Genomic DNA, 26,257 nt, shown 5'->3' with positions numbered 1-26,257 from the left:
GAGTATATAGAGAATATATAACCGAATACTCCGTAATAGTCTCGGGAACTACAGTATATGTATAAAGCAAAGGCCTCGGCTTTTGTAGTATACCCGAGTTGCCCTTTGATAGCCATTTATCTCCCCGCTATTTAAAACCTATCTTCAACAAACTCCACATTACAACATATATTAGATATCCTTATTACCTGCTCTCAACCATGACTGATCCATTAAAGTCCTTAAACGATTCAGGGAAGCCCGCACCGGCCATCTCCCAGAAGGTCTACGCAATTGCCGGCATATCAGTAACGGTCTTTGGACTGGAGGAGCTCCGCAAAGAGGCCTCGGAGGTCGCATGTCTCTGGCTTCTTCACCCCAGATTAGCCACCCAGGAGCGTATGACTGGCATTGCCAACTCCACCATCACCGACTGGAACACTAGAAACCAGGACAAATCTTCGGCCAAGGGCCTGATTGCTGTCTCGTTCGACCAACGAAACCATGGTACCCGGACAGTCGACCCTCTTGCAAACGAGTCTTGGAAAAAGGGGAACCCCCGGCATGCCCAGGATATGTTCTCCATCTTCCGTGAGTGGAAAAGGATTCATAAAAAATGACATCTACAATTCTAACAATTACTAGAGGGCACTGCAAAAGATACATCGGTCCTTATGGACTACCTTCCCTCTTACACATTCCCCAATGGTGAGCACAAGATCACCGAGAACTTAGTTCTAGGAGTCTCCCTGGGCGGACACGCAGCATGGAGCTGTCTACTGCATGAGCCTCGAGTCACCGCCGGGGTCGTCATCATCGGCTGTCCGGACTATGTCAACTTGATGGCAGATCGCGCGCGGCTGTCGAAGCTGCCATCATGGACTAAGAGTGACCCGCCTGGCGCCGAGGTCCTTGGCTCAGAAGCCTTGCCGACTTCTTTCCTAGAGACTGTCAATCGATATGATCCTGCCGGTATGATGCTGAAGCATGTGGATTGCGGGCCGTCCACTGGGCCTTTGCGCGAAGGCCCATTGCCTCAGCCTTCAGAAAGCGAGCAGCAGGTGCTCCGGCCGATTCTGACTCGTGCCTTGGCTGGCAAGCGCATTTTGAATTTGTCTGGTGGCAAGGACAAGCTTGTTCCCTATCATCGCGGGGAGGTGTTCCTCAACTGGTTTAAGGAGAGTATCTCGTCCAATGGGTGGTTCGGTGATGGTGCGGTGTCCTTGGAAGATATCATTGACGAGACCGCGGCCCATGAAGTCACTGCTAAGATGGCTGATGAGGCTGTTCGGTTTATCAGTGAGACCTTGGCCGCGGGTCCCGATAAGGCGGGTCGACGGGGTTCGGTGCGAGAGTCGAAGATCTGAGCATTAGGCCGTGGTCGTAAATATTTCGATGCCTACAACATAGAATGGAATTAGATGTAAATGACAAGACGTTATCACTCCCGTAGTTCCCTGCAATCGTAATGGGACATAGTGATGGACCCCAAATCTACGGAGATGACCGTAGCTTTTAAAGCGAACCTGTACAGTAACCTTGGGGAAGCCTTTCGTGCCCCAGCAAGGCAGCCTCGGTCATCCTACATGAGCACGGCTCAATGATTCAGAACCAATACCTTGCCCTCCAGGAGTCATGGCGATGGGCATGTATGAATCACAAACATTTGAAAAAAATCCTCCTAATGGTATTTGTTTAACACACTGATGAAATCGTAAGGGCATTCGGAGGCCATATGCTATGCTGATTGCATACAAAAAAACCCTTTTTATTTTCGACCGCCCGAACCGACTGGGTTTCGGTTCGGGCAGATCTCATTTTGAGTTCCGATCGTCCTCCATGCTGGCGAACGAACACAGCTAGGGCTTCAAATTGCCCCTATTCACCCGCCTACTCCTGAAATTTCTCGACGAATCAACGCTTATGCGACGAGCTCAACAACACCACCGGCGGCCTTGATCTTCTCCTCGGCGTCACGGCTGACGTAGCGGGCACGGACGACGACGGGGATCTGGGGGAGACGGCCCTTTCCAAGAACCTTGGAGTAGCCGAGGGGCAGGAGGTCGATGACGGGGGCGACATCGGTCTTCTGGCCGCTCAGGTAGGCATCACGCTGTTCAGCGGGGACGAGGGACCAGAGCTGTAAAAAGGAAAGTCGCAGTTAGCGAAAAAAATTGTCCTTCTCAATGCAAATCCCGTAATTTCTTGTGTTCCTGTCGATTGGCCTCCCTCCTCTTTTGCATTCCGTCGCCATTTGTACACCTCCCCTGCCAGACCAATCCACAATTTCTTCTCCTTCATATCCGAATCGACTCGCGAGATGTAGATGTAACGTACCTTGTCGACGTTGACAGTGGGCTTCCAGAACTGCTGGTTGGTCTTGTGGAAGTACCGCATACCAACCTTACCGAAGTAACCAGGGTGGAACTTGTCGATGTTGGTACGGTGGTGGTGTTGACCACCGGCCATACCGCGACCACCGGGGGACTTGCGGTGCTTGCCGATACGACCGTAACCGGCAGACACATGGCCGCGGCTGCGAGAAAATGACAGGTTAGTGATATGTTGGTGCGATATTGCGACTGCGGTATGACGAATTTGGCTCTTCTGGTCGCGATCGACGAGAAAAGGATTTGATTCAGACGGCACAGGAAAGGGTGACGACTCACTGCTTCCGGGTGTTCGAGAAACGGGTAGGCATCTTGTCGGCGGGGTTGTTTCGACAAGACCGTTGATGTTTGGCGTTGAAGGGATCGTTCCGTCTACAGGATGTTGAAATCCAGGCTTAGAGTGTGCGCTAACAAATTCGCTTGTCCCGTGATTGTGGAGCCCTAACCCTGGCTTTGTCAGAACTTATGTCATGTATCCATGGTATACCTAGGTACACCGCCCCGTCTCATTCTGCCGGTCTTTTACAAAGTAGGGCTCTGGTACATGTACGAATGCCAAAGTGTCCGATGAGCGCGGATTTTATTAGAAATATGATGCTGTATCATTTGTAGCGTTTTTATTATGGATTGTATCCTGCTATCGCCTTTTTTCGGCGAAGAATTTTGAAAGTCTTTGCACGGTCATCTGAGCCGCCCGCGTGGGAGGTGCTGGGACCAAGCTTCCTCTGATCCAACCAGGTAGTTTTTGCTGGATCCGCGGCGACTCATACCGACGGTCAATCATGATGATGGCGGCATAGTCATTCACATGCCTGATGGCTCGTCCAATGCACTGGTTTACTGCTCGCATACACGAATTCTCGTAAAAGTCCCTGCCCGCTGCCTTACCTGCTGCTTTCCTTTCCGGCTCGGTCCCAGAAGCCTGCTTGTAGGTCTTCTCCTCGAGATACTGGATTTTGGCCTGCCAGACAGCGCTGCGGATATTAGGAAATGGGAGGCCGATGATAAAGACACCGCGCCCTAGCTTGTCGGAGAAATTAATGCCTTCTGATAGCTTGCCGCCCACGATAGATAGAAGCAAGGCTCCTGATCCCGATTCAACGGCCTCGGTATACTCCTGCAACAAATCGTCTGTAGTGGTCACTGCTTCGCGAGATTCGTAGAGAATCTTCTTCTTCCGTTCCAGTAGATTGAGAGTGCTTTGGCCGTTTCCGTTGGGAATGGGCTTCCTCCATACACTCAGAACATGACTTAGATAGTCATAACTGGGGAAGAACGCGACGACGCCGTCCGGGATGACTTGACAGAGGGTTGCTATCGTACGTCCAAGGTCGGTGACCTAGAGAATATGTCAATAACAAACCTTCTCGAAGTGTGGAACTTAGTACATACCATTTTCTCCGAGTTTCGTGCCTCATATGTAAAATCAAATTCGTTTCCCATCAGCCCTTGAGTCATCGACTGCGCAACCAAATTGGATCTTGGAATGACATGGCCATAGCTGAAAGTTCCTAGTCGTTCTGGGGGCAGGTACGAAAACAAATGGTTCACATAATCTGACATCTGTTGAAAGCATTAGGAAGTTACAATGTCAGAAGATATGAGCTGTACTTACAGGAGACATAGTACCGCCAGCTAGAATGACGGCCCTAGCATCTTCGGCAATTTCCCGAAAGTGGTTGGTAGGGTCCAGAAGCATGTATTTCAACAAGACATCATCCTGGCTTTTCTGAAAGAAGAGCCGCCCCTCTTCCGACGGGTTCATAAGAGGAAAAAGAAAGCTTTGAATATGAAACAAAACCGGCATTGTTGTCTTATCCTTGGACCGAACAGGTTGTGGTTGCGAGGATTCAAGGTAGCCGTCAACTTTCCGGGCGAGCTTGCTCTCTTGCAGATACCTAGAGAGCTTATAAGGGTTGATCTGGTCAACTCCCTTTCCAGCCATGAGATCTGACGTCTGCACCGAGCCTTCTAGTGGTCCTTTTTGCTGAGAGATTGACTTCATATGCTCCGCAATGGAGCTCACCAACCGGATGACTTGCGCAACATAGTTTCGATTCTTCCCTTTTAATCTGTTCTTGAACTTGCGGGCATATGTTGTCAGCTGGCCGATGGCAGCCTGGAGTTGACTGAGTGAGACAGTCACCGAATGAATGCCAGCTATTGCATCCATGAGGTTGTGAGCTTCATCGATGATGACAATGTGGCCTTTGACGGAGAGATTGAGGGCCTCACGAGCTGATCTTTGCAGCAACAATGGATATGGAAGGGTGAGAATCTGGTCTTGGGTTAGAGCCAATGTTATACATGTTCTGGGGTGAGACTGACCTCACTGTGTTTGATAACTAGACGAGATGCATAGTAAGGACATATTCCGAGCTTTTTCCCAACATCGGCAATGTCTTCGATGTCCTTGACTGTCGCCAAAGCATGGTCCCTAAACTCCAGAGCCAGGGCCTCGTCGTCTTTGGAGGGAATGAATGAGCACTTCTTGTCGGCTGCTACACCCGCTTGCTGTAAATCCAAACATTTTTCGTTAATCGCGGTGTTGTTCTCCAAGGCTCGGACTTTTGGATTGATGCACAGGTTCTTTCTGGACCCAAGCGACAGGTGTTTCACACGCTCTTCGAGTTTGGAGAGGTCATCTTTGCTCTCTAGATCAAGGTCACTAGGTATACTAGATGGAAAGTTGACTCGTCGCAATTCACCAGCAAACTGGCTTAGCTGCGAATGCGTTCTTGAGCAAAAAAAGATCTTGATCTCATCATCTCCGTCATCCTCTTTATGTTTCTTTGTCGAGAATTTCCCTTGAAACCGTTCTAGCAAGGCTAAAGTGCTTGCAGACAGGCCGTCAGAATTCCCAGAGTCATTCTGCTTTTTCTGATTTTCTGTGTCGCTGTCATAGTCATCGAGAACAAATTGATCGTCATCTTCAACAAGTTCCGGTGCTGAGTCGTCAAGTCGCTATTCTTCTAGTTGGTATAATGTTCTCGTCTCGATTTGGGGGGGGGGGGGGGGTGGAAGTATATGCATACCAGCTTTTTACGGGGTCGATCTGCGCTGTCCTGGGTCTGTTTCACACGTTCTTCCTCTTGTCGGATCTTGGCCAGTCGGGCCTCGAATTCTTGTCTCTTTTCGGTAATAGCACGCCTGGATTCCCGTTTGGCATGTTCTATCATCCATTCGGGTTCATCGTCATCGCCTGGAATGTCAGATAGCTGATATCATGTCATATGTTTCACCATGGGACCCACATGTTGCATCAATGGTTTCCTGGAAGGCCTTTCGCTTGTGATCTCGAAGCCAGGTCAAAGAACCACAGATTAAGCTTAGAGATTTTCCAGTACCTGCATAATATTATGGTTAGATAAAATAATAGAATAGAATAGAATACAATAGCTATAATAGAGAATAAGCAGCTTACCAGTTGGGGATTCAAATACAGCGATCTTGCTATCTTCTAGGCAGGCGTACAAGGCCTGCATAAATTGGAGTTGAATATCATATGGCGTGTAGGGATGGTGGAAATCCATCTCCGTAAGGAAGGTGTGCTCCGTATACCTATACGAGAGTACCTGAGTGTCTCGTAAGGGAAAAAGGAAGATAAAAATAAAACGGTGGAGTCTCTCGTAAGGCAGAAGGGAAAAAGGGGAATTTCAATTTGCAATTACAATTATTTACATACATCTATACATACATGTATACACTCTGTACATACTCTGTCCTCCGTACCATACTTTGAAATTATTTATTTCCATTGTCTCACATCCATGGATATGTAATGTATGAGGCTGAGCCGAATACATATGTATGTACTCCGTATACAACCTTTGAATATTTAAGATCTGATATTCCAAATTACTAAAAAAAACTATTAGAATTACAATTGGAATACTATTAATAACCGTTTGACCTGGCGGGGGTGGGGTCTACTTTTTTTCCTTTAAGCCACTTGGGAACTCCTCTTTTCATTTCCCCCTCTTTCTTGAGCTATTGGCACAGGGGGACCAATTCCCTAACAAAATTACAATGAACAGACCACCACAGGGTGGTCAGCAACGCCTAGGTGCAACATGGTATCCAGGGGGGCAAGATGACTTCTACATGCCAGAGGTCATATCCCCGTCTCCCCAAAGGTATGGATTTGGATACACATCTATTTGCGATTGCTGCCATTGCTGCCATTGCTGCAAATGACGAAAATCCGAGTACTAATTCACTCTAGAGTGATGCCAGAAGTGCCCGAGAACATGCAGGACAATATTGCTGAGATGGAATACCGCGCTGACCCCCGCCGGCAACAACAACCGCAATACCAACGCGCCAACACCTATCCCGAGCGCACTTCCTCCGCCGTCCAAGGTCCACCCCAACACAGTCATGTTCACGATCCCAGTTCCTACGCGCAATCCGCGACCTATGACAGCATGGATCACCCAAACTTTTCACCTTTCCCGGTCTTGCGGAACCCACCACCTAACGTCCCGCCCACCGATGAACAGAGAGAAGCGAACTTGGAGCGCGCGCGGATGGCCGTGCTGTCCACCACAGACCCGGAAATGCAACTCGCATGGGCCTTGGACGCTCTCGCCTATGTCGAGGTCGCCGCGCAGAACGATGTCCGCCTCGGTTTGACCCAACCGCCGCGCCCGCAGACCCCGCAGGTGGAGCGGCAGCTAAGGGTCGACGCGATGAACATCGTCGGCTTTCTCGCCGAGCAGCGCCATCCCAAAGCGGAATTTATCAAGGGAATGTGGCTCGAGTTTGGCAAATTTGGCTGCCCCGTCGATCGCAAGGAGGCTTTCCGGTCATATTCCCGAGCCGCTGAGAAGGGATATGCGCGTGCCGAATACCGGATCGGAATGCAGTTTGAGAGCTCGGGTGAACCGGAGAAGGCAATCAAACATTATCAGCGGGGTGTTGCGCGGGCCGATTCTGCCTCGTACTATGTGGGTTATCAGTTAAACTGTGTATGACAGTGGAGAAACTAACATACTTGCAGCGCCTGGGAATGATGATCCTTCTGGGACAGCATGGACAGCACCAGGATTTCAATACTGGTTTGGAATACATCCGGCTGGCGGCGCAGTCATGCGACCAGAACGCACCTCAAGGTGCATACGTGAGTTCTATGCTAATCTTACCTTTGAAATCATTCTAATGGAGAAAAGGTATACGGCATGCTCTTGGCTCGGGAGCTCCCTCAAGTGAGCGTCCCGGAAAGCTTCCTACCCCTTGATCTGAACCTGGCACGTGTCAATATCGAAAAGGCGGCATATCACGGGTTCGCCAAGGCTCAGGTCAAGATGGGTGCTGCATATGAACTCTGCCAACTGAGCTGTGATTTCAATCCCGCGCTGTCTCTGCACTACAATGCACTGGCAGCCCGCCAGGGCGAGCCTGAAGCTGAGATGGCGATCAGTAAGTGGTTCCTGTGTGGACATGAGGGTATCTTTGAGAAGAACGACGAGCTGGCATTTACATATGCCCAGCGCGCGGCCCAGAGTGGTCTGCCAACAGCGGAATTCGCTCTGGGTTACTTCTATGAGGTTGGCATCTTTGTGCCGGTGGATATCAAGGAAGCCCGCTCTTGGTACGCCAAGGCCGCTGCCAGTGGCAACAAGGATGCATCTGGTCGGATTGAAAGCATCTCACGCTCAAAGACTCTGTCTAGAAAAGACCATGAGAAAATCGCGATCTCACGCATCAAGTCGACGCGATATACCGCTCATCAACGCGGTAATTCACTGGAATCAACCCCAGAGAATATTCAAATGCCAGATCCTTCGAGAATGACCTTGTCTGACGGCCCACCGTCCGCGGCTCCTTACCCCGATCGTCCTCATTCTACTCGTCCCCGGCCCCAACAGGGTTATCAGCTGTCGGACACCCGCCCAAGCTCTGCTTTCGGCGTCAATCCCAACCTTCGAACCAATGCACCGCAGGGATATGGTGGCCCACCTCCCCAAGGCCCCGCCCAAGGCCCTGGATCTCGCACTCCGTCTTATGGACCTAACGGACCCATGAATTACCGCCAGCCCGGCCCTGGAACACCTCTCAGCGCTCCTGCTGGACCTACGAGCCCGCAGGCTGGTAACATGACCAGTCCCGGCGGGGCTCCTCGTCTTGACATTGGCTATTCCGCACCAATGCCGCCTCCCGGTGGGCGACGCCCACCACCTCGACTTGACTCGGTCCCAGATCGCAAGCCTATTAGACCTCCTGTTTCTAGCCACAGCGGAATGTCCTCACCTGGTGTAGCATCTCCTCGCCCGCCTGGTTCGCCCTCGTTTCCCCCGCGTATGGAGTCCCGACAACCATCTCACGGCTCGGGTGCCTCGACGCCTCAGCCGGCGCCCTCAGTTGCGTCGTCGACTTCGTCCGCTCCGCAGCAGAAGCCCGCCAAACCGCCAAGCAAGGGACCCAAGACCTTCGAGGAGATGGGTGTTCCTAGTGCCAGTAAAGACAGTGATTGCGTATGTTAACCCTGCCTTTTCTTTTTGGCGATTGGACGCGAACTAAAGCTGACTTCTTGCAGATTGTGATGTGATACCCCGGGTTATGTTCCCTTTTTATCCAAACACGTTTGGCTGTCTCCGTTCAACTTTGCATTTCCCCTACTTTCTATAATCCCGGGGTTTCAAAAGTTTTCGCCGTCCGGGAGGCGAATGGTCTCAATGGGTCTCCTTGTTTCCACATAACTGCATTTGCACCCATTTTCATTTCTGCCTTGAGCCTTTTCCCGCCTCTGGACATATTATCATTCGGCTTGTAAGTTTGGGCATGAATTAGATATCAGGAGTAGTTATGAATTTATTGTTTTGCTTGAAAGCTCAAGACTCTTCCAATTGTAGTGTCACTTCTTCCACGTGAGATGTGAACTTCATCTACTTGTACCAACTCAGTGCAACTCAGTACAACGTCTTCCTAATCTTTTCAACATGGCTCCACGTAAGCCCAAGAACGATGTAACTGTTGGACATGATGGTTAGATATTCTCTTAGTCAAATTCTCGAAGCTGACCTACTGACTTTGACCCTCGCAAAGACGCTTCAATGATCCGGGAATACCTTCGTGAGTATCCGGCCGGTACCTTGACCTTGGCATGTGTTTGCTCAATGAATTATTCGACGAACTTGCAGGTCAACAAAAGTATGTTGGCTCTGATGAGTGATGAGTTGTTTCTATACGTTGATAACGTGGTGGCTAACATCGCCCGGCACAGTCGTCCATATTCGGTTCGCTCCCTCTTCAGAACAGCCCAGAAAAAGTCTGTTGATCAAGCATTCTTTAGGCCATCGACGTTTCTGCCAATCTTCACAACAAAGTGACCAAAAGTAAGACTGGTTCTGTGAGCTCGTCTGTGCTTTCCTAATATATGGATTCCTAGCGCAAGCCGCAAAGCTTCTCCGGGATTTGCATGAGAAGAAAGAGATTGAAGGGAGAGTTTCAGGTAAGTTGGGTATGCTTGAAGAAAAAAAAACATGCTAAACCAAGTGACGTATAGGCAAACAGACAGTCTACCATGCCCGACAAGATCCCTCGGATATCATGCCCCCAGAGGTAGTCGCGGCTCTCAAGCTTGATATCGAAAGGCTCGAGGATGAGCTTGCAACTCTAAAGGCAAACGAAAAGAAGGCCCGAGCAGCATTAGCAGCCCTGCATGCAAAGCCCCGGATATCCGATCTCCGACAGGACATCAGCCGTCTCGAGAGCGAGGAATCGACAATTCAGGCTCGCTTAGCAAGTCGTCATGAGGGCGAGTCCGTTCAGATGTCACCGGAAGAAAGAGAAAAGCTCGAAAAAGAATGGAAATGTTGGCAACGACATGCCAACGTGCGTCGTCGCATCTGCCGCGATCTCTGGGGACAATGCTCAGAGGTACTTCCGGAGGACATGACTGCGGCTGAGTTGTGGGTGAGTTTTTCAGAATGACGAGTGACATAGCCTAGAGGATCCCCGACCCGTCAATGCTTTGGAATTCTGACAAATGTTATCAGGAATCTTTGGGGCTTGAAGGAACGCTCCAATAAGAGGTCATCGCGGAGTGGTGATCTCCCTAACTAGTCCCCGCTCGGGTCACATCATTTGACTACGATGTGCACGTTTACTATTCTACTTAGTTATTACGAGAGCTACAGACGGATTCTAGAGATCTTAGGGCTGTGTATTCTATTTCCGATGAAGATCTGATTCGCTGGTATGCAAGAACAGCTCGAGTATGGCATGGAGGCAACGAGGGAGGCGAACCGTAATCAGATGGACATTGTCATGAGGGGAGAGAGAGAGAGAGAGAGAGAGGCTGTGGTGAGATTGTATAAGTTAATGATGTTATATATTATCTTTCTAATATTATTTTCATGTATGTCTACACTTTCCGATTTCGTATTTCATATCTCTTTCACACTCTTTCTCGAGTTGTTCGACAGGGCTGTGAATCATCTAATATCGAATCCCCCACCGCCCGCCGAGCCTATCTTTCCCCTCTCCAATCTCCAAACCCCTCCCACTTCTCCATGCAGGTGTCTTCTCGTCCTCTGTCATCTCGTCGACCCAGTCATTCAGAGATGAGAGGTCGTGCGCCTCTTCCGGTTGCTTCTGGGGCGCCCCAGAATCCTCAGAATGGACATTCTCGCAATCCATCAGCACTTGATGTTGCCCGCAGCCCGCCGAATCAGAACAATAAGAGTAAGTCCTTGACTTCGATTCATTCATACCCATTATTGCAATGTCTAGAATACGAGCTAATCTTTGCAATCGTCCATGCAGACACCAAACATGTTCCTTGCAAATTCTTCCGCCAGGGTGCCTGTCAGGCAGGCCCCGCTTGTCCTTTTTTACATTCCACCGATGCCGGAATTGACTATGCTCCTTGCAAGTATTTTGCAAAGGTATGAATTGGCACTGTTTCAAAGTCATACCCTCTTTGCGCATTTTCCGAGGCTATCGGAAGTTAACGGGGCAATGGTTCTAGGGAAACTGCAAGTTCGGCGCAAAATGCGCACTGGCACACATCCTACCCGACGGACGGAGAGTCAACCGGCCGACTGGGAACATGGGAATGGGAAGCGGCCACCTCAATCTAGGCGGCCGGGTCAATCCGCAGGCCTATGTCAACCAGGACTCCGCCTTGACCAACTCGGTGCTCTCCCAGCAGCGCATGAACGGCCACGAGCAGCCTCGATATGCCCCACAGCTGGCCCCGCAGGAGGAGTATGGATCCCTGCATGGGCAGCAACAGCCATCCTATGATGGAATCCCCACGATCGATACGGGCCTGGCCTCCGATGCCGGCTCCAAGTATGGATCTCCCGCTGAAGATGTCCGATATCCCATGTCGCCTAGTAACAACCACCTTAGCGCTCTCGACGCGGGGCTCCCGGCTTCGTTCGACAGCCAAGGTATCTCTCATGCCGCCCGTTACGGTCCGGTGGCTGCTTCCATGCCCTCGCAATTTGGATTGGAATCGCCGCCACCCCAGAGACCGGGACAAGCAGATGTATTCCGGAACCTGCGCGACATCGGTTATGGTACCAGCTTGCGCAAGCCTTCATCCAACATCGGGTCTTCTCCCCCTGCCCCCGAAGATACAGTCGGCACCCGGTTCATGCACTCGTCGCGCCCCGTCAAGCCACGCATGCTTTCTGCTAGTGTTCCTCGCCCCACAGCCCTCGAGGACTGGGATGAAAACTTCCCTATGGAAGAGGATTACCTGCCAGTCAACCTGCACGATGATGTTCTGACCCCGCAGGAAAAGCTACGCCGCCTCTCTCGAACTGATAACGAGCTAGGATCCAGCCACCGCGACATCAGCGGCCTCGGCATGACCAGCACCAGCTTCTCTAAGACTGGTTCTCCTTTGGCATCGAGCCCGTCTCGATTTGGTGCATTGTTTGCCAAGCAGCGCCAGCGCAAGGAAGAGGAATCTCATGGCTCTTCCTCTTTCCACATCGGTTCTCCTCTCCGTGAATCATCGCTGAACCCAATTACCAGTCCTAGCCTGGGACCCATTGGCAGTAGCCGGGCATCCCACGAAGGGGCGTCGTTTATCTCTAGCCCTGGACGTCAGTCCTCAATGTCGATGATTTCTGAGCAGCTCGGCGGCATGGGCCTTCACCCTGGTTCTGCTCGCCAGTCGTCTGCTGGTCCTAGCGGGCCTACCGGCCGCCTTGACCGAATCATCTCCTCTCCTGTCAACACAAGTAAGATTGAGGAGGAAGAGCAGAGTGACCTGGTCTTCGATATGGAGGAAGAGGTCGGCAACAAGCGGAACAGTGCCTCATGGAGTGAGAACAAAGAAAGTTCCTCCTAATCTGTCCTCTTTGTTTCACCCAATTTCATCATGATACGTCAAATCCAAGTCCAGCATTGCGAGATGTTCATATTCACCAAAAACACAGGAAAAAGGGTATTGGAGTTCAATTGGGCAACATACATCAAGCGACAAAACAAAAGAGGGTCCAAGACAATACATCCTTCTCTCTCTTCAAGTGAGATATTTGGTTCGGCAAAAGACAAAAGGCGACAAGAAAAAAAACTTCACATCCCTCTCATCATAGACTGGCACTCAGCATCATCTGCCTTGTTTCATTCCATTTGGAATCATCTAGACCAGTCATATGTGTTTCTCATTGCTGGGCTTTCAGAGGATTCTCTGATCGGCCATTTACTGTATTAATCTCTGCCTTTTCACTGTTTTTATTCGTTTCATTTCTGGGTATCACAGGGTGCCTGGGTTGACATATCTCGACTCTCTTTTCTCTTTCATATCTGCTTCTGTTTCATGATTACACGACCACTGCGATCACTGGTGTTTCCTAGGTTCTTACTTTGTCTTCTTCTCCCTTGTTCTTTGTCCCCTACTGTCGGAATATGCGGTCTTGATTCTCAGGACTGCAGGCATGTACAAACTGGAGATGTGCAAATAAACAATTCCTTGATACTTTTTGATCTCTTGGTAGATGTAGATGTCTTCAGTATGCAGTTTGCTTGACAGCAGGTTGATATTCAAACTGTTGTTGAGGGCGAATCGGGTATATATAAAATCACCATCTCCAGCTAGAACTAACATCGAATTGAAATTTAGTGACAAATTGTAGATAAGAACCTCCATATTCTTATAATTGACATGTGCGATTTAACGATCGAAGCTTATAAAGGCCTAAAATAAGAATCAATTCATGTTCTACCTAATCATACACATTCCTAAACTAAAATAGACGCCTTGAATTACGCCTTTCGAAACCAAATCATGAAACCACGCCGATATGTTCACCCGATATAACTAAGCCTCGTCCAGGTACAAAGCAGTACCTTTCAAATTGACCAAACCATCCTGCGCAGACTGAGCCTGGATCTGCTGCGTCTGCTCCACAGCCTGGCGATCTTCCACAGCACCACGCTCTCGCGTTCCATCAAGGTCCATAACATCATCATCCCGAGCTTGATGGAGATATCCATACAGTTGATCTGTACCCGTAACGATGCGCTGCACCAACGTCTCAACTGCTTTGCCAGTAAGCGCCTCGGCACGGCCCGCAAGCTCAGACTCAACCTCAGCGCGCTGGCGCTTCGCAGCGTCTTCACGTTCCATCCGCTCATCGGCCAACTTGCGTTTCCGCTCCTCGACCTTCTTTTGGTGCTCCTCCTTGGTAGCAAGATATTTGAGGGAATGGCCAAGCTTCTGCTTCGAGGACGGGATGAAGTCCACCGGCGGCGCAGAGAAGAAGAGCACGCGGCCGTGGTCGTCGCAGTGGAATTGGTCACGGATGTCTTCTGGGATAGCGGCGTTGGCTGCATCACTCAAGTGGAAGACTTCCACGGGCCGCGGGGCGTTGGGGTTGTACACGGCTGGCGGGGCTTGCATGCGGTTTTGGGGGTAGCCGGTGTACGGCGATGGCTGGGCCGGTGAGTATGTCTGGGCCGGTGGTGAGGGCTGATATGCGCCCGCTGGTGTTTGCGGGTTGGCGAGATTGCTTGCGCGGCGTTGGAGGGATGCAGTAAAGGCCTGGGATGGGGTCATTTGATGGAAGCCTGGTGGGCGGATGGGAGCAGGAGTGGTGTGTATGATGATCGGGGGTGCTGGCGGAGCACGTGTTTGTGCAGCAGTGCCTGGGCTCATGGCCGTCCTGGGGAGCGATTGGCTCAGTTGACGGGGTGCTACAGACTGGGGCAAAGAAGGAGGAGGCGGGGATGGGGTTGGCTCGGGTGGTGGGGATTCCTAATGCTGTCAACTTTCTAGGATCTTTTGTCATGGGGGAAAAGACTTACATTCTCATCTCGTGGACGGCGGTGAACAGCGCCGGCAATAGGGGGCGCATTGTCGGCCCCCCAGGTCGGCCGAGGAAGGTCATCGGTCTCCTTGGAATCCTCTTTGAGAAGATGCTTGATCGGACTGGGAATTTTCTTGATCTTGCGCGGCACATCGAAGAGATCCATCTCGTAGTCTTTCTCTCGCACTTCATCCGGCAGACAGCTGGCCCATGTCTTGATCTTGTTCAACTTGTGTTTCTCCTCATTGTACCGAGCCTCACACACGTATATTTCCTTATCCGGTGCCAGATCCCTTGGGCGACCACGGCTGTAGCGGGTGAAGAACATAACGAAGCAGCGATCCACAATCTCATCAATCCTGTGGTCTCGGTATTGCCCAGTCTTCACGACCTCGTTGGGGTAGAAGTGCTTCTCGAAGTGATGGACTGTCTGCTCAGGACGGTAATACCAGCATGCGTTGATCCATTTCTCTCCATCGGAGTCCTGCCAAGTTCGGTAGATCTGCGCAACTATGGGCTTGGTCACATCGTTTTGGTTTTGGATATGAACCCAGTCGCCAACCTTCCACAGTTCACCGCGGTGGAGAATACCATCAGGGAGTGGGAAGCGTCCGTCTTCCATCAAGAACTCGCTGTCAGGCTTCTTCTTTTCTTGCTCGGCCAACTTTCGTGATTCGGTTTGCAGATCCACCGCATCCTTGAAGATCTGACTGTCGGACTGGTTGTAAGCCTTGGCATTCTCGAACATGAGATCAAGATCGCGCATGAAATGGTCGACGGAGTTGTACTTCTTGCGCTTGGACTTGCGCTTGATAATGTCGATGGCGATGGGTTCCTTGATCTCCATGTAGTAGTCCGGATAAGCGGCTTTGTCGGGGAGGCGTTCAAAGTGTGTGATCTTCAGGTAGCCACCGGCGCCCTTGAACTTCCGAATTCCCTTCAGGATTGTCTTGATGCGGATTTCCATGGGTGTGTCCACGCGCGGAGGACGACCTCGTTTTTTGCGAAGGTCGGGTTCATGCTTTTGAGTCATTCCACGCTTGAAGCCGGGCTTGGGACCGGGCTTCTTTCTTCGTCGGCCCTCATCCTCGGAGTCGTCATCCTCATCTTCTTCCTCCTCCTCTTCTTCCTCCTCGTCGTCAGGCAGCGGATCAGCCTCTGGGATCTCTCCAAGATCGGGTAGCTCTGCTTCGTCAGCGGGAATTAGGCCTTGAGCGGCCAACTTTCTGAACTCGGAGGCGAAAACTTCCTGGAAATTGTCAGTTGAATGCCTAGGGTGACCGAGTTTACTCCAACATACTTTCACAACCAGCGCATCTTCGTAGGCCTGTGATCTAGGTCTGTTGTATGTTTGCGCATTGTGCGGGATCTAGATCGTTAGCTAGCAGGAAACCTGGAGGGGCGCAACCACTCACCAAGGCGCAATCGCGGACAAATTCGGAAAAGTGCTTGTATTCCCGTTTGTTGATGCGCGCTTTCAAAATACTCAGGGCCACCGGCTCCTTGATGATATCGTAGTAGTCGGGAACATAGCGCTTGTTGACACTGCGATGGAACAATCGCGACGGGTCATGACCACTGCGCAAGAAAATAATTAGCCAGCGATCGTTTTATATGCCAGGGTTAATCGCACTCTTCTTCTCGATAGTCATAAATTGCCATGACCACATCCATCATCAGTTTCCATGTTTCGCGGGTGATCGCACCGTCATTCTCGATGGAGTTGACGGGTTGTTCACGCGGGGGTTGCGATAGCTCCTTCTCGGACTCCATGTCGTTGGCGACAAGCGCGTTTCCACGCGGTAAATTTGGCAGCCGTTGAGATCAAAGAAACCAAAGAAAGTAAGCCAGAATTCAGGTAAGACAGTAGGGGAAGCCTTGAAGCCCTGGAGAGGTTGGAGAATGTTTTACGAGCGCGTGAAGCTGTTGCTGACTCAGCGACCATTTGACGTTACATACGGTAATTTCATGACGAGATTCATGACAGCCTTGGAAGATTCGCGAGGATAACCTCTCATTCTTCATGAGAGTGTGTATTTGGACTGCATCATGGCATTTATATTCGCACCTCTTCTATCGGTATTTGTGCTATACTCGCATACTGTGGTTGGAGTTGTCCTTCAGGCCCAACATACTCCGTACTGTCAATATACATACCTACCTAGGTAGGTATAGGTAGGTCTGCAAGGCTGTGGTTACTATGATTGGCTTAGTACTTGGGTATGTAGTCTCTGTTTGCAGCAGTGTTTGTGACTTCAATGTTTTGGATCTGAAGGAGAAGTGAACTAATTCATATACTAGTCCTACTCTTCTTGTCCCCAAAAAAAGGGGAATCTTACCTACCTAGGTAGGTATACCATTTGGCTTACATCGCAGACTGCTTCCGGTATACCCATACCCCACACGGCGAGTCGTCATATCTCCCTATCAGTGGAACTTTCCCAAGATTCTGAAGGTTGTCCATCTCACAGTTCTCTAAGCTCTCTCTTCAAGACTTCATCACTATGAGAATTCGAGTCCGTGGGCCTTCAGGCCAGTCAACTGTTACCTTGGACGATGCCGCAACTATCAAAGATCTCCGAACCCAAATTGCGGAGAAGACCGGCCTTGCTGCCTTTGACGTCAAATATGGATACCCTCTCAAACCACTCGACCTTGACAGTTTCCAACCAGACCAGAGGATATTGGAAGTCGGGATAAATTTAAACGGAGAGTCACTCATCGTCGCACAGAAAGAGGGGGCCAGCCGGGGCGTGAGCGACGATGCGCTAACAGCTCGAACGGCGCCACCACAACCATCGCAGCCATCGCAGCCACAAATGCCGCAAATACCACACGAGAGCACCGCCGAAGACCCGCCAGAAATAGCCTCCCCAGAACATGCTGGAACGTTCGTTCTCCGGGTGATGCCCGACGACAACTCGTGCCTTTTCCGAGCAGTTGGCGCTGCAGTCATGGGCGATATGGACACGATGGTCGAGCTGCGATCGATCATTGCAGGAGCTATTCAATCAAATCCGTCGGAATATACAGCAGCAATCTTGGGCAAAAAGCCGGACGAATACTGTACCTGGATCCAGAACGAGGACTCGTGGGGTGGCGCCATCGAGCTTAAGATTCTCAGCGAATACTTCAATATCGAGATATGCTCCATCGATGTACAGACTCTGAACATGTTTCAGTTTAATGAAGGAGCACCCACGCGGTGTATTGTCGTGTACTCGGGGATTCACTACGATGTCCTTGCGCTGTCCCCCTCCCGACCACCCTACACCCATGCCAACCCACTGGCGCATGACGACACAAAGATCTTTGAGGCTGTTGATCCGGTTGTTTTGGGAAAGGCCAAAGAATTGTGCCGGGTGTTGCAAGGCAAGCACTACTACACGGACACTTCTGGGTTTACTGTTCGCTGCAACATCTGCGGGGGCACATTCACTGGAGAGAAGGGTGCTACGAAGCATGCCGCGGAGACCGGCCATTATGATTTTGGAGAGGCGAGTTAGCATTACAATAGGATAGATAAGCATACTGCGGGATTGTCTAAAGTCATGAAGGCTGCTTCATTGTCATGAATCAAGTGGTGTGCTGTATGGCATAGAACCACTCTCACATATCGTACAAAATAATCTTGGGTCTCATAGCATGGCAACCTCATCTGCATCATCTTCCTCCTCCTCTTCTCCTGATTCTGCGCTTTCTTCTGGGTTACCTCCCCATTCCACATCATGGTGAACGGGATCCGTGAAGAATTCATGCTGCAGGGCATCCGCAGCACTAAGCCGCTTAGACGGGTCCAATTCCATCAGTCCAGACAACAGACGTGTTGCTTGCTGTTCGCTTTCCGTCAGATCTTCCACACAGCTTGACCATTTCACTAGCTTCTCCCAGCTGTAGCCCTTCTCGCCGATGGTTGGGATATTTGTTTCGAAAATCTGTCCATGCATGGCCGCGGCGGTCTTCATGCGTCGGGTGCCGAAGATGCTCGACATTTCGATCATCGCATCGATGTCGTCGGCAGAGTTGAAGAAGGGGAACCGACGTCCTAGTAGAGTTAGAAGAATGACACCCACTGACCACATGTCAATCTTTGTGGTTTGTGATGTGCATTTAAAGAGAACTTCCGGGGCACGGAAGCCTCGAGTCCCAGCGCGGTTCGCTCGCCGTGATGGTCGTGAATCATTCTTGGGGTAGCCGGCTGAAAATCCCGTGGATGGGGGGTTCTTGGAGTAGTAGCTTGACAGGATCCGGCTTCGCCGGACGTAGCTTTGGTGAGTACAGAGACATGGGCTGCTGTATTCTGAACCTTGGCGCTGTTGGGAAAGTCAGTGTAAGTGCAACAACATATAGCAGTCAAGAATCGTACTTCTGCAAGCCCAAAGTCAACCAGGACACCTTCTTTCAGATCTGGATTGTAGAGAAAGTTGCTTAAAGACATTAGTATGGTTCAGGGCACCGAGTCTGATACACTTACGTCGGCTTGATATCACGGTGAAGGATATCATGTTCATGTACCGAGTTCAAGGCAGTCATAAGAGACCGTAGATAATGGCGCATATCTGCAACCATGAATGTGCGGTATTGAATGCGAAAGTCGGTATGGGGAAAGTAGGGCAACACGGCAACCACTTGGTCCTGGTATCGGAAAGCAGTGATCAGCGGGCAAACAGACCCGCATCCTCTAAGGTCGTGCAGGAGTTCTAGCTCGTTCTGAATCCGCAGCGGGCTACTTGTCACATAGATCTTCTTCAATGCGACAAATTTGGTTTTTTTCCGTCCGGTTGGCTCGCCTTGAACTCTTCGTCGTTTGGATGGAGGCTCCGTATAGTTGTCTTGGGCTGGGGTTGAGGCATCCCAGTCGTTCTGGTGTGCGTCATAATGAAGGTCCTCTGCTTTGTAGACCGTGGAGAATGTACCTATTAGCCAGTCAGCAAAGACTCCTCTCCCACCAATAGCGGAACCAGTTATACCTTCTCCGATCCTATTCACCAGACGAAACCGATCTGAAATTCCTGGGAATGTGTCTTCGAGCTTTCGCATATCCTCCCTGACCGATTCGTCCACCTCTTCCTCGTAGTCACTCTCCGGGGGTGCATCGCTTTGTGAGACTGGTTCGTCATCCTGTGCCAACGAGTATTTGTGTTTCAATTGTGGCTCTTGGAAGGAACTGCTGTGCTTTAGCTCAAATATGCCTGGGGCAGCGCGGAGGGCCGACATGGCGGCATGGAAGACAATGAGGAGTCTATGACTTGAATCTGTTGAGTAATGAAGTGGAAAAGCAAAGTCATAAGATCATGTCGCGTGTTAGGCCAAGGTCAAGGTTCCTTTCAATGTTTATCGTAACTGCCACAAAAAACACGGACAACCGTGGAAGAATTACCATGCGGTGACCAAATATGACAATACGACTGCCGGGTGAATCGATCAATACAAGGCGGTGAGGTACAACTTGAGAGGGGTCTACCACATTAGCGGTAAAATATGAGCTGCTGATTACATAAGTTGGACCAAAAAGGGCAAAAGCCAAACAAATGGGAGCTTATCAACAAATCGGCTTTCCTCCCCGCTTTCACCTCTTTTTTCCAACACCCGCGACAATGGAGGACAGAATACAATTCAACATAAATGAATCACTCAAATATTACTTGAGTGATCCCGCTTCGATCCCGACTCCTGATGCGGACCCGGAACTGCTGGATTGCGAATCGGATCCTGATCAACTTTCGCCAGCGTTGATTGACAGCGTCTTGAACCCGATCGTGGATGCTGTGGCAGAGAACCCCGAAGGATTAACACGAGCATCATTATTTGACTCGCTACAGTTTTTATTAAAGTGCGCACCGGTCCCTTCCCAACTTGCCCATGGAGGCTGGCGCCCGCCTGGACTCGAATCTGACGATCCTTTTCACTCTTGCAGATACGCGACCTTTCTTCCTGCAAAGTACTTGAGCAAACTTTTGGATTTGGTTATTTCTGGTCTGTCTGTCGAGGCAGACATCATCCATGGAGACCTTGAATCCGACGACCAGGATGCCATTCAACACCACAAGCAGCTTTTGGAGATGTACGGGTTCCTTTTACAGTGGGCCTTGTCTGCCGTAGAGGTCAAGGCTGCAGAGAAGCCCACTGAAGCAGCACCCGTGCGACGAGGAGGACCCAAATCCAAGAAATCCGCCAGTAGTGGCCAGTGGGATTGGACGCCCCAAATCCAAATATCCATGGAGACCATGTGCAAGGTGATGAAGCTCAAGCTAGGACGCATTTTTTTGACTACTTCGGATCGTGATACTTTTATTACCTTATTCACGCGCACAATCTACCTGGTCCTTGAGAGCGAACAGCGGGTGAAGAGCATGGCCATTCGCATGCATGCTTTCAAGGTTCTTTGCATCGCAGTCAAGCATCACGGCCAGGCCTTTGGTAGGTATTATGATGCTTATACCGGTTGAGCGGTAGCTGACTTCAGAACAGGAGCTCAAACTTCGATTGTGCAGAGCTTGACTTACTTTGAACATCTCTCCGAGCCCATGGCCGAATTCCTCCATATTCTCGCAGAACAATATGACTATCCACAGCTTTCGGACGAGATCTTGAAGTAAGATTATATCAGCGAACTGGCAAGATAGCTGCTAACCTTACGTGTAGGGAGCTCGGAAATAAGGAGTTCAATTCTAATGATACGAGGGGCCCCAAGTCTGTATCGACATTTATTATCAAACTGTCTGAACTTGCGCCCAGATTGATTATCAAACAAATGACCCTTCTGGCTAAACAGCTGGATAGCGATGTATGTGACTCTTTCAGTTTTCCCAAAGTTCCGCTAACAAGTCCAGGCATATACTCTCCGCTGTGCAGTAATCGAGGTCTGCGGAAACCTCATCTCCGATCTCAGCCGACAGGAAGAACGCAGTGATAATTATAAGACCCAGATCAATGCCTTTTTCGATGTACTGGAAGAAAGATTCCTTGATATCAACCCTTACTGTCGCTGTCGCGCGATCCAGGTATTCATGCGAATCTGCGACCTAGAGCAAAAGTTCCCGAAGAGGCGACAGGCTGCAGCGGAACTCGCCGCCAGAAGCTTGGAGGATAAGAGCAGCAATGTGCGACGTAATGCGATCAAACTGCTGTCCAAACTTGTTTCCACACATCCTTTCAGTGTTATGCATGGTGGGCTCCTCTCATACAAGGAGTGGACAGATAGACTGGACGTGGTTGACGCTGAGTTGAATGCGCTGCGTCCTCCTGAAACACCTGGCTTTGAGGCAGGTGACATGACTCAGGTTGACCCTGAATTGTTGGACGACGCTACACAGATGCCGGATGATTCTCCATCAAAAGCGCCCCGGATGAGTGAAGAAGAGAAGGCTATTGCTGTGCAGAAAGCCGCAGAACAGGCTGCTACCTCTGAATTGATGACACGCCTCCAACTGACGAGGAAATATTACAACGAGGCTATCCGGTTCATCGAAGTGCTTCACTCCGGGTCCACCATCGTCACACAGTTACTTTCATCCCGGAACAAGAGTGAGGTTATCGAAGCCATGGATTTCTTTGTTGTTCTCGATGCGTACAAGGTTGAGACTGCCCGCAGTGGGATTCGACGTATGCTGCGCCTGATTTGGACTAAGGGCAACAGCGACGAAGGAAAGGGCGTCCAGACACATCTGATTGATTGTTACAAGGGCCTCTTCTTTGATGCACCGGGCTCTTTCTCACCCAATGATGCTGCAAACTACATCGCCCGCAACATGATCAGTTTGACGTTTGGTGCAACTCCTGCAGAACTGACCTGCCTCGAGCAGCTCCTCAGCACAATGATGAAGGCTGGAAACGTATCCGAGGCAGTCATCGCCAAGCTATGGCAAGTTTACAGTATCCAGAAGAAAGAAATCTCACGGACTCAGCGCAGGGGTTCGATCATCGTCCTCGGAATGCTTGCCCTGGCAGATCCAGAGGTTGTGGTGAAAGAGATCGAGGCCATGCTGCGCATCGGTCTTGGTAGCTTAGGCAGAGCTGACCTCGTGCTCGCCAAGTACACTTGTATTGCTTTGCGGCGCATGATTCCCGGACGTCAGGCGAAAACAAAGGAGGTTGTTGGCATTCCCAAACTCGCCAGTGACCACTCTGTTTTGGTCAAGCTAGCGGCCATGCTTGAGATCGAGACAGCCAGCAAGGAATGGTATGGAGTGGCAGAGCACGCGCTCAACGCCATTTACATTTTGTCCAAGCACCCCGACGTCCTTTGCTCCGATATCCTCCGACGAAAGACCAGATTCGTCTTTGCGCCACATCTTCAACAACGCCCACCTTCTTCTCATGCCTCTGTCAATGCAGAAGAGGAGCAGCAACGACCTGGGACTGCATCCACCGAGGGTCAGGAATCTAAGCCCAAGCCAGCATCTGCTGCACTTTCGCAGCTGCTGTACGTCGTTGGTCACGTTGCAATCAAGCAAATCGTGCATTTGGAGCTGTGTGAACTCGACTTCAAACGCCGCAAAGTCGAACAAGAGAAGAACAAAGCAGCAGCAGCTCCTCGGGAAGAAGACAACGCCGAAGAAGACGAGCTTGATCTCATTGGCGGAACAACAGAAGACGACTTCCAGGATGCTATGGCCCATATCCGAGAACGTGAGCTCCTCTATGGAGGGAACTCCCTTTTGGCCAAATTTGGCCCGCTAGTAGTGGAGATATTGGCCAACAACAACTCCTACCCGGATCGTGACCTGCAGGCCTCTGCGACCCTTTGCCTGGCCAAGCTCATGTGCGTATCAGCAGAGTACTGCGAGAAGAACCTGCCACTCCTCATCACTATCATGGAGCGGTCCGAAGATCCTATCGTGCGTAGCAATGCTGTGATTGCGCTAGGCGACATGGCCGTTTGCTTCAACCACCTCATCGACGAGAACACCGATTTCCTCTACCGTCGTTTGAATGACGACGATGACTCCGTCAAGCGCACGTGCCTTATGACCCTTACCTTCCTCATCTTGGCTGGTCAAGTCAAGGTCAAGGGACAACTGGGCGAGATGGCGAAATGTCTGGAGGATGATGACAAGAAGATCGCTGATCTGGCTCGCATGTTCTTCACGGAACTTGCGACCAAGGATAATGCCGTGTACAACCACTTTGTTGACATGTTCAGTCTGTTGAGTGCAGAACCCAACCTAGATGAAGCGTCTCTCCGCCGTATCGTCAAGTTCTTGATCGGGTTTGTCGAGAAGGTATTTTTTTTTCTCCTTTTAATTTCTAATGATCTATGCTAATGTTGGCTCAGGAAAAACACGCTCGACAGCTGGCCGAGAAGCTGGCCGCTCGACTTCCTCGTTGCGAAACAGAGCGACAGTGGAACGATGTTGCGTATGCCCTATCTCTTCTGCCGCATAAGAATGAGGAGATCACCAAGACTGTCAGTACAGGGTTCAAGGTCGTTAGTGCCGCCGCCTGAAACTGATTTGAGATGGATCATGTGTTGATGTACTTGATGATTGGAGTCTGGCGGCGTTAGTCTTTTGGGCAAAAGGGTGTAATTCTTTTTATGAATAGGATTAATCATTCTATTGAACCTGTGTATGATATACTATTGTCAATTTTGTAAATCCACCAGAATGGAATAGCATTGCAGCTATTCACGAAACAGATTTCTAGAGAATAACGTCTAAGTATGTGAGAATAAAGAATATAAACCAAAAAGAGATCCAACGGAAGTGAAACAAAGGTACGCCGAGTTCAATGTCATGGCCGTATGCCAGATACGCCAAAGTGTTGTTTACACTGTCAAGGGGAACACAATTATATCTATGCGCCCTGCACTGTACTTTCCGTCAGGGCGAACTTGCCCGAGTGAATTCCCTCCAGAACCTTCTGTCCCTCCTCCGTGAGTTCGGGCTTACCCAGCGGTGTTACTGCGCCAGTGAAGAAGCGGGGGTTCCATTCGATACCCTTTTCGAGGCGCTCCGCAGCCCGCTGCCGCTGCCGTTCCTCAATATCCTGCTTGAGTTTGGTGGCCTGGCTGAACTGTTTATCGACAATGGCGTTCGTGACACCTGACCAGAACTTCAACGATTCGTTGGATAACTGTTCTTCAGATGGAGGCAAGGTCTTTGTGACGGGGTGAAGCGGGGTGATGTCGATGAGCAGACGGGGCTCCTTGGTGCCTGCCGGAGTGAAGTATATCTTTCCATGCCAGGAACCGGTGATACGAGCGACGACGTCATTCTCTGGCACATCTTTCAGTCGATTGATCGTATCCTTGTCCGGGTTGTAACGGAAAATCACGCCCTCGAGCTTATTCTGTGACCGGCCAATCCAGCCCTCTTCCAGGTACTGGAGGATCGCCTTCAAGCCTGTCTTGGGGCAAGTGACGTAGCATGTGTCCGCGACTGTGACTGAAAGCGCTCCGCGCAGTATTCCTCCCAGGTGGGCGTTTGGGTGGGTCAACTGGTATTCCTCATTGTCCCTCTTTTCGATATTCACGAAGATCCCGAGGTTGTGCTGTCCGGGGCTCACACGGATGCTGGTGCCGGTGAATTTGGCGCTGATCTGGTCGAATCCACGCGCCGAGACGCCTCGTTCGGGGCAGTCGATGTAGAATGCTGAAACTGGGGGGTGGTGGGAGGTCTGTTCTGTGAGGTAGCATACTTTGACTTTCTCGTCGCCGTCGGTCACGGTGGAGGAGCCATTGGAGCTTGGTTTGACGCCGGGGAGGTTTTCTTCCTCGGGGATATTGTCGCTAACATCCCAGCTGCACTAGAGGGTGTTAGTAATGAACCGCCATGGATGAAATGCCGAAGACAACTGGTACTCACTCGGAAGAATTCACCCAGGGTTGAGTTGTATGGTTTGCACGGTTTCCCCTTGACATATTTCTGCAGCAAGATCAGCAAGTAGTCCGATGAATCTGAGCAGCCGAAACATACCAGATCCTTGGTGAACCAGAACCGCAACACCTCCAACATCCGACCTAGCTCATCATCCGATTTGCCAATGCTGTAGCTCCTGGGTCAGCACACAAGCGTCCGCCAAGTATGGGCACATTTGCTGACCTCGCAAATGTCTCGGGTCGATCTAAGTAATGCCAGTATTCTTGTCGCCATGGACAGTCAGCACCAACCCCGCACAGCGTAACACGAACAATGACCTACCCAGGTTTGGTCTAGGCTCCAGCAGTTGCGCCGGCAATGAAAAGCGAACCGAAGCGATATCTGCCACACCGACGAACCTAGTTTCCCGATCATATTAGCATCTGGCGTCTGGCTACCTGTGTTTGCGCAAGGCAGCGGTGCGGGGGGGGGGGGGGGGGGGGGGGGGGGATCAAGGAAGGGTTGCATACTTTCGAAGGATGGAGAGGAAGGTCTTCAGCTTGGAGGAATCATCTGGTGCCTTTTCAGGCACTGCGATGGCAGACATGGTGTATGTTCAAGTGACTGAGGATATGTAGAAAATAAGAGAGAGTGAACTGGGGCGTCCGGGGAGAAAGAAACGGTGGCAAATTGGAGAAGAGGAGGGGATTTTAGTGTCTCTCGGGCCTGCCTCTATACCGAAACAAGGATAATAAAGTGTAGTTCAAGATTCCCACGAATGATCCCACGGTAAAGTCACAGATCATGCAAAAAG

At 50.6% G+C, this 26,257-nt stretch overlaps 11 protein-coding genes across 11 annotated transcripts; 6 read left to right on the top strand and 5 right to left on the bottom strand.

Moving 5' to 3' along the window:
• Window positions 1–200: 200 nt before the first annotated feature.
• Window positions 201–1,346, top strand: N7525_009257 (uncharacterized protein; the record flags this gene model as incomplete). Its single annotated transcript, XM_002563307.1, has 2 exons — window positions 201–570; window positions 625–1,346. The coding sequence occupies 2 exons, from the start codon at window positions 201–203 to the stop codon at window positions 1,344–1,346; spliced, it is 1,092 nt and encodes a 363-aa protein (XP_002563353.1).
• Window positions 1,347–1,900: 554 nt separating this feature from the next.
• Window positions 1,901–2,680, bottom strand: N7525_009256 (60S ribosomal protein uL15; the record flags this gene model as incomplete). The annotated part of the gene is made up of 3 exons (XM_002563306.1): window positions 1,901–2,119; window positions 2,317–2,515; window positions 2,649–2,680. 3 exons carry the CDS (start codon window positions 2,678–2,680, stop codon window positions 1,901–1,903), a joined length of 450 nt encoding a protein of 149 aa, XP_002563352.1.
• A 326-nt stretch (window positions 2,681–3,006) lies between these two features.
• On the bottom strand, window positions 3,007–5,902 carry chl1 (DNA helicase; the record flags this gene model as incomplete). The annotated part of the gene is made up of 7 exons (XM_061214654.1): window positions 3,007–3,708; window positions 3,762–3,932; window positions 3,985–4,647; window positions 4,698–5,333; window positions 5,405–5,571; window positions 5,624–5,716; window positions 5,794–5,902. 7 exons carry the CDS (start codon window positions 5,900–5,902, stop codon window positions 3,007–3,009), a joined length of 2,541 nt encoding a protein of 846 aa, XP_061069085.1.
• Window positions 5,903–6,398: 496 nt separating this feature from the next.
• On the top strand, window positions 6,399–8,919 carry N7525_009254 (uncharacterized protein; the record flags this gene model as incomplete). The annotated part of the gene is made up of 5 exons (XM_061214653.1): window positions 6,399–6,505; window positions 6,595–7,318; window positions 7,372–7,491; window positions 7,541–8,845; window positions 8,908–8,919. 5 exons carry the CDS (start codon window positions 6,399–6,401, stop codon window positions 8,917–8,919), a joined length of 2,268 nt encoding a protein of 755 aa, XP_061069084.1.
• Window positions 8,920–9,920: 1,001 nt separating this feature from the next.
• N7525_009253 (uncharacterized protein) lies at window positions 9,921–10,402 on the top strand (the record flags this gene model as incomplete). The annotated part of the gene is made up of 2 exons (XM_061214652.1): window positions 9,921–10,286; window positions 10,370–10,402. The coding sequence occupies 2 exons, from the start codon at window positions 9,921–9,923 to the stop codon at window positions 10,400–10,402; spliced, it is 399 nt and encodes a 132-aa protein (XP_061069083.1).
• Window positions 10,403–10,885: 483 nt separating this feature from the next.
• N7525_009252 (putative spindle poison sensitivity protein Scp3) lies at window positions 10,886–12,681 on the top strand (the record flags this gene model as incomplete). Its single annotated transcript, XM_061214651.1, has 3 exons — window positions 10,886–11,057; window positions 11,106–11,260; window positions 11,344–12,681. The coding sequence occupies 3 exons, from the start codon at window positions 10,886–10,888 to the stop codon at window positions 12,679–12,681; spliced, it is 1,665 nt and encodes a 554-aa protein (XP_061069082.1).
• A 972-nt stretch (window positions 12,682–13,653) lies between these two features.
• N7525_009251 (putative RSC complex subunit (RSC1)) lies at window positions 13,654–16,480 on the bottom strand (the record flags this gene model as incomplete). Its single annotated transcript, XM_002563301.2, has 5 exons — window positions 16,275–16,480; window positions 16,057–16,219; window positions 15,942–16,010; window positions 14,640–15,890; window positions 13,654–14,589 (listed from the first exon to the last, which is right to left on the bottom strand). The coding sequence occupies exons 1-5, from the start codon at window positions 16,412–16,414 to the stop codon at window positions 13,654–13,656; spliced, it is 2,559 nt and encodes an 852-aa protein (XP_002563347.2). The 5' UTR covers window positions 16,415–16,480.
• A 665-nt stretch (window positions 16,481–17,145) lies between these two features.
• N7525_009250 (ubiquitin-specific protease OTU1) lies at window positions 17,146–18,147 on the top strand (the record flags this gene model as incomplete). Its single annotated transcript, XM_002563300.1, has 1 exon — window positions 17,146–18,147. The coding sequence occupies one exon, from the start codon at window positions 17,146–17,148 to the stop codon at window positions 18,145–18,147; it is 1,002 nt and encodes a 333-aa protein (XP_002563346.1).
• Window positions 18,148–18,279: 132 nt separating this feature from the next.
• Window positions 18,280–19,858, bottom strand: N7525_009249 (serine/threonine protein kinase CDC7; the record flags this gene model as incomplete). The annotated part of the gene is made up of 4 exons (XM_002563299.2): window positions 18,280–18,954; window positions 19,008–19,068; window positions 19,116–19,557; window positions 19,612–19,858. The coding sequence occupies 4 exons, from the start codon at window positions 19,856–19,858 to the stop codon at window positions 18,280–18,282; spliced, it is 1,425 nt and encodes a 474-aa protein (XP_002563345.1).
• Window positions 19,859–20,238: 380 nt separating this feature from the next.
• On the top strand, window positions 20,239–24,089 carry N7525_009248 (condensin subunit YCS4; the record flags this gene model as incomplete). The annotated part of the gene is made up of 5 exons (XM_061214650.1): window positions 20,239–21,061; window positions 21,113–21,236; window positions 21,287–21,428; window positions 21,475–23,865; window positions 23,919–24,089. 5 exons carry the CDS (start codon window positions 20,239–20,241, stop codon window positions 24,087–24,089), a joined length of 3,651 nt encoding a protein of 1,216 aa, XP_061069081.1.
• A 350-nt stretch (window positions 24,090–24,439) lies between these two features.
• On the bottom strand, window positions 24,440–26,050 carry N7525_009247 (putative oxysterol binding protein (Orp8); the record flags this gene model as incomplete). The annotated part of the gene is made up of 6 exons (XM_061214649.1): window positions 24,440–25,390; window positions 25,450–25,509; window positions 25,561–25,630; window positions 25,687–25,726; window positions 25,786–25,862; window positions 25,974–26,050. The coding sequence occupies 6 exons, from the start codon at window positions 26,048–26,050 to the stop codon at window positions 24,440–24,442; spliced, it is 1,275 nt and encodes a 424-aa protein (XP_061069080.1).
• Window positions 26,051–26,257: the final 207 nt, after the last annotated feature.

Source organism: Penicillium rubens (assembly GCF_028828025.1).
Source record: "Penicillium rubens strain IBT 27055 chromosome Unknown utg000003l_segment0_segment0, whole genome shotgun sequence".
NCBI lineage: Eukaryota > Fungi > Ascomycota > Eurotiomycetes > Eurotiales > Aspergillaceae > Penicillium > Penicillium rubens.
This window is presented reverse-complemented; position numbering and strand designations above follow the sequence as displayed.